At 60.9% G+C, this 9,647-nt stretch overlaps 1 protein-coding gene across 1 annotated transcript; it reads left to right on the top strand.

The window, feature by feature from the left end:
- The first annotated feature begins 3,900 nt into the window (after positions 1-3,900).
- MEX3D (mex-3 RNA binding family member D) lies at positions 3,901-8,672 on the top strand. Its single transcript, XM_007954609.1, has 3 exons — positions 3,901-3,968; positions 4,819-4,871; positions 7,300-8,672. Exons 1-3 carry the CDS (start codon positions 3,901-3,903, stop codon positions 8,670-8,672), a joined length of 1,494 nt encoding a protein of 497 aa, XP_007952800.1.
- The last annotated feature ends 975 nt before the right edge of the window (positions 8,673-9,647 follow it).

Raw genomic sequence — 9,647 nt, 5'->3', positions numbered from 1 at the left:
TGCCCGGCGAGGCGGCCGCCTTTGTGCCTTTGTCCTGCGGCCGGCCGCGGGGAGAGTCGGCGCTGCCCGCGCTCCTCCCTCCGTCCCTCCCCTCGGCGTCCCGGCCCCGCGCTGCCTTTGTCTCCGCGGACTCGGGCCAGTGGGCAGCGCCTCCCCGCCAGGCCGATCCCCTGCGCTGGCTGTCGCTGGACAGGGGTGCGGGGACAAGCCCAGGACCGGGTGGTGGGTGCACCATGCCCAAAGCAGCCGTGGGGTGGGCCAGCTCGTGCTTGGGGGTCAGGGCAGGGTGCCTGAGCCCACAAAGGGGGTCCATGCCACTGCCAGCCTGGGGGTCGTTCAGGTGGTGGGGCAGAACGGGAGACTGCGCTGTGGGCCTGCAGTCAGGGGCCAGGGATTTGGGGGCACTTGGAGGGGTCGGCCACGGAAGCTGGAATGGGGCCCTCCCCCCGCTGGCTGGCGAATAGCAGCCCAGGGCGCGGGTCCGGCAGCAGCAGCAGCGTGGTCAGGGTGTCCCTGCGGCCACCTCATTGTTCCCTTTGTTAGTGTGGTGGGCCGAGGTTTGCCGGGTGGCGTCTGGCCGGCACTGCTCCCTGGCCCTGGACAGTAGTGCGGTGAGGCGGTTGGCAGTGCCTGACCCAGCACACACCCACCCTCCCACTCCCTCAGCCTCCAGTTTTCTCTGCTTCCTTCCTGGCCATTGCACGCCCGCCTCTCTCCTGCCTGTGTCTGCTTCTAGAACTCGGGGTGGGGCCTGGGTGGGGCTCCAGCGAGGCTACCGGACACCCAGCTGCTGTGGGGAGGGTCCGGAGGCTGGCGTGGAGGGTCACCTGCTACCCTGCCATAAGCAGGGACCAAAGCAGAGTGCACGCCCCATCCCTTGTGCCAGGTGGGTGGGGCAGCTTGGTCAGCCAGCTCCCATCCTCAGGGATGCAAGTGGGTCCATCTTGGACACCTGTGGACATGAACACCAGATGTGCTGGGCCTAGGGCCCGCCCAAAGGAGTGGGAACAGGTGTGGGACTCGCCACTCTCTGACTTCAGGGGTAGGCACAGCACAGCTCTGGGTAACAATCTCTCCACCACCTTTTGGCCACCTCTGCGTTTGGAGCCCTGGGCCGTGTAGCTGCACCAGGACACAGCTAATGGACCCGAGCATCTGGGAGCCCGGGGGGGGGGGGGCAGGCGTGGGAACCGAGGCCCGGGGGTTGTTTGCCCAGAGTCCCCAGGCTGATCGACAGTGGCTAGTGGTGGCAGTGGGTGAGGGCACGTGCCCTGTGAGTGTGTGTGAGCAGCACCGGAGGGTCCTTTGAGAGAGGCTGCAGTCACACAGGGAGGCCTCCAAAGCCAGGCAGGGCACCCTGGACCCCTGGCCTTGGGCCAAACATCACCGGCAGCAGGGCGGGGCTCAAAACGGGTGCCAGGCTCAGCCCCATTGATTAGGTACCAGGCTGGGTGACAGCTGGGGATGGAAGGCAAGGCAGGCTTTGCTGGGTACAGTGTACCCCAAAAGCTCAGTTTGCAGGCCTGGGTGGCTTTGTGACCCCTGTGACTGAGATCCAAGGACAGCCCTGCCCTCAGGGTTTTTGTGAGGTTACTCAGGCAAGGCAGCAGTCTAATCCCAGCTCCAGGCCAACAGCTAGTTCCTATGTTGTAAGTGGGGTACACATCTTACTACACAAGATGCCAGAGAGGCTAGCGTCTCCAGCAGCCCCTGTGTCTCCCCAGCTCTCCAACCATCTATAGCTCACCTCCCCACACGTCTCAGTGCACCCTCCCAAGTCCCTTGTGCTCCAGCTTGGCCCCACCGCATAGCGCACTCTGGGGGTCCCTGGACCTGATGCCCACTCACCGCTTTCCCGGCATTCTCAGGTACCCCCTGGGCGGCAGCACAACCTGGCTGAGCTCCTGGACCTTTCTGTCAAACCCCAATGCAGGGCTGCCCCTCCCCACAGAGGGCAGGAGGGGTTACCCCACCTGCCAGCCCCCCTTGCCAGACCAGGGTCACGGACTCTTTCCTGACACTTGTTGCTGCTCCTGGACCCTCTGTCTCCTCAACCTTAGAACAGGCGGCCAAGAGTCTTAGGGTGCACAGTAGGCCCTCCTGTCCTTTCCGCGGGCCGAGAAGCCCACAAGACAGCCCTGGCTGAGAAGAATGACTCTTGTTAACAGCCTCACATACGTTCACTCTTGCTGAATCTTTATGGAAGAACCACTGTGTGCTGGGGCCTGTGTCAGCCTGTCTCGCACCGAGCCCCCCAACAAGCGCTTCCTGCTTCCGTGTGCCGGATTGCAGAGAGGCCGGGCTGGCAGGTCTGGGGTGCACACCCTAAGTTCTCTGGCTTTGCTCATGTGCTATGGGCACTGGTGGATCGGGAAGGAACTTCCTGTTCCAAAGCTGGACCTGTGCAGGAGCTGGTCCGAGATAGGCTTGTTGGGGGCTGCGTCTCGGACAGCAAGGTGAGGGGTCGGCTCTCTACAGTCATTCCAAGGTCATCGGGGCGGCCGGAGACTCCCCAGCTGCCGACTGGCTATGGTGTGACCCTGGGCCTGGGTTCCTACCGAGATCACCCCCAGGCCCTCCTGTCTCGTCCAGCGCTGGGGACAGCGGTGCCCACTGCCTGCCTCCGAGGGCCAGGGCTAGTGCTGGGCGCTCGGTCTTGGTTGGGTCTGCGGCAGCTCACACCTGGCCTGCTGCACAGTGGGATTTTAGTAAGGAATGAATGAGTGGTGCTGAAGAGTGGCTTGGACTGGAAGCCACATAGGGTCCCCTCGTCGGCACTGTCATCACATGCTGGGGGGTCTCCCACCCCTACTCTTCTTCTTTCCAGCCGTTCATGCTGTCTCCCACCTGTCCCCCGCAGGCCGGGGAGCTGGGGTGTTGGCACAGATGGGGAGGGGTTCCCTGGGCATTCCAGTTGGGTGTTCCGTGCACCACAGTGCAGGTGCTCGCTCCGTGCCCCGTGAGTGAAAGATGAACACACACCCCTACCGCCACCCTGGCCACCCTCCTGCGGTGGGGCTCTGCCCTGTGCTGGCCGGCCACTCGTGGGGGACAGTGGGAGATGGGCTGACTTGCAGTTCTGGGGACTTGTTCGGCCCTGTCCTGCTTCCAGAACTGTCCTTGCTGGTCCCTTGGCTGAGAGTGGAACATGCCTCCTCCTTCAGATGGCCTGCAGTCTCATGGATAGCTATGTTCTGGGGTCACTTGTGAGCAGTCAGGATCCCTGAGTAGGCTTGTGGGAGTAATCAGACAGCATCGGGCTGCCTCCCCCTCAAGGCTGGGGACCCGTGGCCCTTGAAGGAAGGGTCCTGCAGGGCAGGAAGCTCTGGGGCCAGTTGACCCAGATTCCCAGGTGGATGGGAACCCTGGGCAGGATCCAGGAATCTGCATTTCGGCCTGTGACGTGAGCATGGGAGACCCCAGCCTTCTGCTGCACCTGGAGCCTGGCCCCTATTTCCCCACGCTTGCCTCGCTGTGTTGTCTGCACAGGGCAGGCGTTCAGACAGTTCACCTGGACACCCTGACTTTGCAGACCTCTCCATAGGCCTTGCCCTGTGGGGTCCCAGAGAGGGTGGGGCTTGGGGGCCAAGGGTTTCAGGAGAAGCAGGGCCAGGGCTCAAGTTCCAGCTCTGCCCTCAGCAGCCTGGCAGCCACTCTGACGGTTCTGGGGCACGGCAGGTAGGGACGCTGAGGGTGCTGCCAGGTTGCCACCCACAGCCCCATCACCATCCTGGTCCTTAGTGCCCCCCATGTCACCACATGCCCACTGCGCCCCCATTGGCCCCTCCCCCATACCTTGCCACTTCACGTGACCCACACTCCAGGTCTGAGTTGGGGTACCTCCACTTGCCTTCCACCCCCCTTACCTTGGGTGAGTCCCTGTCTCTAGGCAGGGGATTCATGGTGGGGCTGGGTGCCGCGGAGGATCGGGACGCTGTGTCAGGAGCCATTGCTAGCAGCCCTGGCGAGTATAGACCAGGCCCCCCTTCCTAATCAGGGTCCGTCCCCTGCTCTGGCCTCCAGCAGAACAGCTGTCTGTCTCTGTACCTCACTTTTCTCCCCTAAAATGGTTACATGCTGTAACAAATAGATCCTCCTTTTGAACTCCCCTTGGCCTCTCTGCAGGAGAAAGACCTGCAGTCGGGTTCTGTGAAGATTGACAGCCTTGGTAACCCTGTGGGGCAGTTCCGCTCTGTCCTCTAGGGGCGCTGTGGGTCAGAATCGACTCCACGGCAGTGGGTTCAGTTTGGACTTCGCTTCTGTGAAGATTGACAGCCTTGGGAACCCTGTGGGCAGTTCTCTCTCACATGGGGACACCCCAGGTCTGAACTGACTCAGCAGCACAGCACAGTGACCTTGCTGCCTCAGTGTTCTGGGCTGTGCTGAGGGACTGTCCTCCCACCTGTTGTCCTTGAGGACCACGAGGGCGTGGAGCCCCCACCTGGTCCATGGCCCGGTTAGCCTGCCCTGAATCTGTGAGACTGTTACCTATTTCTGCCCCCATTTTACGGGAAAGAAACTAAGGCCCAGGAAGGCCCATGGTGTGCCTAGGGCATCCCCGGAAGGATTTGCCCTCACAGCAGAGCATCCTGGCCTTGGGGAGCTCAGAAAGTCAGTCTTGGGCTGAGAGCCTCTGCTCTGTGTGTGTGTGTGTGTGTGCGCGCGCGTGCGCGCGTGCATGCAACTTCACATGCATACAGTCAGGGTGGGCTTCCTGGAGGAGGTGCTGCTGGGCTTCATTTGGATGCAGAGGAAGAGCGGAGACCTTTGAAGGGCGCATTAGGGTGGGGGAGATATGATAGGCGGGTGATTTAAAAGCACCCCCATCCCAGCTGCCAAGTGTGTAACAGACTATGGAGGCAGGAGTAGAGGCTGGCCAGTAAGGGAAGCCAAAGGGAGGAGCTAGGGCTGGAGGGACATGCAGCTGGGTTTGGGGGCAGCCCCAGGACTCAGGTGGGCCAGGCAGGGGCTGGGCTTGGGGTGCCAGTGAGGCACCATGGCTGGCAAGGGGAACCCACGGGTATAGGGGTAGCAGGGTGGCTGGGGGCAGCAGAGCCGCGGCCCCCTCCATCTCCCACCCACCCCCTCCCTGGGGTTTCGGCACTCCCCAGTCACCGGCCCCACCTTTGCTCACAGCCCTGGGTCGCTGCTGTGCCCTGAGGCGCCCTGTGCCTGTGAATCTGACCCCAGCTCTTAGTTGTTCCCACTGACTTTGTATCTTGTTAGACACCAGGAGTTAGCAACACTGTTAGCTCCCTCCACTCCTCTCTGTTGGAACAATACTGAGAGGCAGGTGGTGTTGGTCTGGGAGCCTGGGGGGGTCTCCTCCTCCTCCCTGGCAGGCCACACTGGGCTGAAAGCAGCTCTTCCCTCTCCACACACACACTCCTGCCCATCCAGGGCGTTGCACCCCTGCCAGGCCCAGGCAGCAAGGAGGACGGGACACTTGACTTTGAGCAGGGCAGGCACAGTGGAGGCAGCCACGAGAAGTGTCCCAGTGCTGATCCTCAGAGGCGGGGCCTCATCAGGGCGTCCTCGGGCACCTGGAGTGTCCACTGAGACCTCGGCCTACCTGGGGCTGTGGCGGCCTGGCAGCTTCGCCTGTTCCACAGCTGAGCCTCAGTCTCCCCACCCGTTCCTGCCTTCTTCCTTTCTTTAAAAAAAAGAAAGAAAGAAAAACTATATTGTGGTAAATAACATAGGAACCTGGGTGAGGCAGTGGGTTAAGTGCTCGGCTACCAGCCAACAGGTCGGCTCTGGTGTTCTGCTGAGGAAAAGATGACAGCCTTGGAAACCCTCTGGGGCAGTTCCACTCTGTCCTCTAGGGGCGCTGTGAGTCGGAATCGACTCCACGGTATTTGGTTTGGTTTGGGCTTTGCTTCTGTGAAGATTGACAGCCTTGGAGACCCTGGGGGCAGTTCCACTCTGTCCTCTAGGGGCGCTGTGGGTCGGAATCTACTCCAGGGCAGTGGGTGTGGTTTGGGCTTTGCTTCTGTGAAGATTGACAGCCTTGGAGACCCTGGGGGCAGTTCCCCTCTGCCCTCTAGGGGCGCTGTGGGTCGGAATGGACTCCATAGCAGTGGGTGTGCTTTGGGCTTTGCTTCTGTGAAGATTGACAGCCTTGGAGACCCTGTGGGGCAGTTCCACTCTGTCCTTTAGGGCTACCGTGAGTCGGAATCAACTCCACGGCAGTGGGTGTGCTTTGGGCTTTGCATCTGTGAAGATTGACAGCCTTGGAAACCCTCTGGGGCAGTTCGACTCTGTCCTCTAGGGGCACTGTGGGTCGGAATAGACTCTGTTGACGGCACTGGGGCATTGGGTTTATTAACAGTACCCATTAAGCAGTCAGGAGCTCTGGTGATGTAGTGCCTAAGGCATATGACTGCTAACCAGAAAGTTGGCGATTCAAACTCACCAATGGCTCCGTGGAAGGAAGACTGGGCAATCTACTATAGATTGCAGATTGCCATGTGTGGGAATCGACTTGAGCAGTGAGTTTGGTTTTGTTTGGTATTCCGCAGTCCCTCTCCACCCCAGCTCCCCTGACCCCCTCTCTGCCTCAGGGACTGCCCGTCCTGGCCAGTTTACGTCCATGGGTTGAGACGCGGTGTGGCCTTGTGTGGCTGGGTCTCTCTGGGCCTTGTGTTCTCGAGGGCTGTCCATGTGGGGGCCCGTCTTAGAGCTTCGTTTCTTTCTGCGGCTGAATTCCCGGGTGGTGCAGACGGGTGAGAGCTCGACTACTAATTGAAAGACTGCCGGTTCGAGTCCACCTCGGGGCACCTGCCTGGGAAGAAAGCCCTGAGCCTGCTTCTGATTGGCCTTTGGAAGCCCCACGAAGCCCCGATCAGCTCTGCACACATGGGGCAGCCTCTGCGGCCACAGGCTTGGGTTATTTTGGGGTTTTGGGTTTCCTGTATGGGTGGACCACGTTGTGTTATCCATCTGACACAAAAGGAGCTTTCTTGTCTTTTTTTAATTTTAATTTTTGTGGAAACTGTACACAGAACATATGCGATTCATGTTTCTACACGTCCAAGTCAGTGAGGTTGATGACATTCAGGTTGTGACCCGCTGTCGCCCTTCTGTTCCCCCATTAACGTAATCCCTGAGCTTCCTGTCAGATCTCTGGAGTTGTTGCTGTCACCTTCTGGCTTTGAAGCTCTGCCCCCTGTCTCCAGGGCCCAGGATCAGAAGGGAAACTGAGCCTCGGGCAGGAAAATCAAGCCTTCGGGGGTGGGGTGAGGCTTGGGGCGCTGTGGGGGCTCCGAGCTGGCTCACCCAGTCTCCCATCCCCCACAGGCTGCAAGATCAAGGCCCTGCGTGCCAAGACCAACACCTACATCAAGACGCCTGTTCGAGGTGAGGAGCCTGTATTTATCGTAACTGGCCGCAAGGAGGACGTGGAGCTGGCCAAGCGCGAGATCCTGTCGGCTGCCGAACACTTCTCCGTGATCCGAGCCACACGCAGCAAGGCCACTGGGCTGCCCGGCACGGCACAGGGGCCCCCCAACCTGCCAGGGCAGACCACCATCCAGGTGCGCGTGCCCTACCGAGTGGTGGGGCTGGTGGTGGGCCCCAAGGGCGCCACCATCAAGCGCATTCAACAGCGGACGCACACCTACATCGTCACGCCCGGCCGGGACAAGGAGCCCGTGTTCGCTGTCACCGGCATGCCTGAGAATGTGGACCGCGCCCGCGAAGAGATCGAGGCCCACATCACGCTGCGCACGGGCGCCTTCACCGACGTGGGCCCCGACAGTGACTTCCACACCAATGGCACTGACGTCTGCCTGGACCTGCTGGGCGCTGCAGCCGGCCTCTGGGCCAAAGCCCCCAACCCAGGCCGGCGGCCCTCTGCGGCCACAGCCAGCCTGCGCGGAGACGGGGCCCTGGGCGCCCCTGGTGGCCCCGAGGCCTTCTACGCAGGCGGCCGTGGGGGGCCCCCGATGCCAGACACGGGTTCCCCCAGCTCCTATGGCAACTCGGGTAATGGTGGCGGCTTCACCTTCGGGGGGGATGGCCCTGGGGCCCTCGAGGACTGCGACTTTGGTTTTGACTTCCTGGCACTGGACCTGACCGTGCCTGCTGCTGCCACCATCTGGGCCCCCTTTGAGCGGGCCACACCCCTGCCGGCCTTCAGCACCTGCTCAGCCGTCAACGGGGTGCCACCCGCTGCAGCCGCCCGCCGCCCCAGCGGGCCCGGCACCCCCCGCCACTCACCCACGCTTCCCGAGCCCGGTGGCCTGGGCTTGGAGCTGCCGCTGGCCCGCCGCACCGCGCCTGACCTAGTGGGTGCCCTGCCCTGGCTGCCTCCGCCGCCGCCCCCGCAGGCCTCACTCTCGTCCTTCTCCAGCAACTCGGGCTTCTCGGCCGCCACCTCCTCGCTGCCCAGCGGTACCTCGGTCTCCTCGGGCTCCCCGCTGGACTCGAGCGCCTCCGAGAGCAGCTGCAAGCCAGAGGTCCCCGCTGCCGCAGCTCCGGCCCCGGCCCCGGCCCCGGCCCCGGCCCGGGAGTGTGTGGTGTGCTCCGAGGGCCAGGTGAGGGCTGCGCTGGTGCCCTGTGGCCACAACCTTTTCTGCATGGACTGTGCCATGCGCATCTGTGGCAAGAGTGAGCCACAGTGCCCGGCCTGCCACACGCCCGCCACCCAAGCCATTCATATCTTTTCTTAGCGCCTGGGCCTGGGGGCGGCCGGCTCGCCCTGCCTGCCGCCGGCCGGGGGGCGGGAGAGGAGCTGAGGGCCGGGGCCGCGCTTCCCTGTGTCTCCCGAACGACCTTTAACTCCATCCCAGGCGTGGAGGTGGCGGACCGGCAGGCCAGCTGTACTAGGGTCCGTGACAAATAGCAGTATTGAGTGGATAGCGTGAAATAAATGAGAAAGATAGAGTCCTGTTGCACTTTTCATTTAAGGCACCGCCCCCCCCCAGGTGATCTTTTGAAAAACAAGACGGTTTTTTACCACGTTTGGTTGTCATGCTTTTTGCACCTGGCGGTTCCCTGTCGGTGGTATAGTTTCCACCAAGCGGCCTCAGCAGCATTTCGGCCCCTCGTTCGGGGCCGACCCCTCACCGTTTGTACATCAGCCGTGTGGGGCCGGACGGGGGACGGTAGGGGTCCAGGGGCACCCACCCAGAGATTTCTACCTTTTCTAATGATGAATCCCCTCTGTGGTTTCTGTTGTCGGTTTTTAAATTTTTTAAAAGTTGTTTTTGGTTTTTATGTTTTGTTGTCTGTTTGTTTTGACTTTTTACCTCTTGTGTACATGGAGGGAATTTATAGGGAAATATGTACTTTATGGAATAAATTTTAAGAACTAAAAATATATTTTATTTTAAATAAAATAACGGACCTTTGACCTTACAGCTAAATCACTGATTATATATTTGCTGAGCCGACTTAAGGGGGAGAAAATTGTATCCAGAGTTTTATTTTTTGACTTCAAAGCCTTCTTAATAAAGTCTTTTTACTACATGTGAGCTCATGGCCGTGGCATGGTACGATGTGTTCTGGGCATGGGGGACACGGGACCAGGATTGGGGACAGTCTGAGGATTGGGCTGAGGTTGGAGAGATGCTTAGGGCTGGGATGGGGGATGTTTGGAGCTGGGATCGGGGACGCTTGGGGCCAGGATTTGGGGAGGTGCTCGG

Source organism: Orycteropus afer, unplaced genomic scaffold (assembly GCF_000298275.1).
Source record: "Orycteropus afer afer isolate SDZICR_OR568_19922 unplaced genomic scaffold, OryAfe1.0 scaffold00466, whole genome shotgun sequence".
Lineage (NCBI taxonomy): Eukaryota > Metazoa > Chordata > Mammalia > Tubulidentata > Orycteropodidae > Orycteropus > Orycteropus afer.
The sequence above is the reverse complement of the archived record's forward strand: the minus strand, read 5'-3'. Positions and strand labels throughout refer to the sequence as shown.

What these genes read in the sequence shown, in the direction of transcription:
- MEX3D (XM_007954609.1), top strand. Translation starts at nt 3,901, where the DNA reads ATGGTGGGGCTGGGTGCCGCGGAGGATCGGGACGCTGTGTCAGGAGCC. An exon ending in ATTGCTAGCAGCCCTGGCGA is followed by an intron (nt 3,969 to 4,818) that starts GTATAGACCAGG and finishes GTGATTTAAAAG; the next exon opens with CACCCCCATCCCAGCTGCCA. An exon ending in CTATGGAGGCAGGAGTAGAG is followed by an intron (nt 4,872 to 7,299) that starts GCTGGCCAGTAA and finishes CATCCCCCACAG; the next exon opens with GCTGCAAGATCAAGGCCCTG.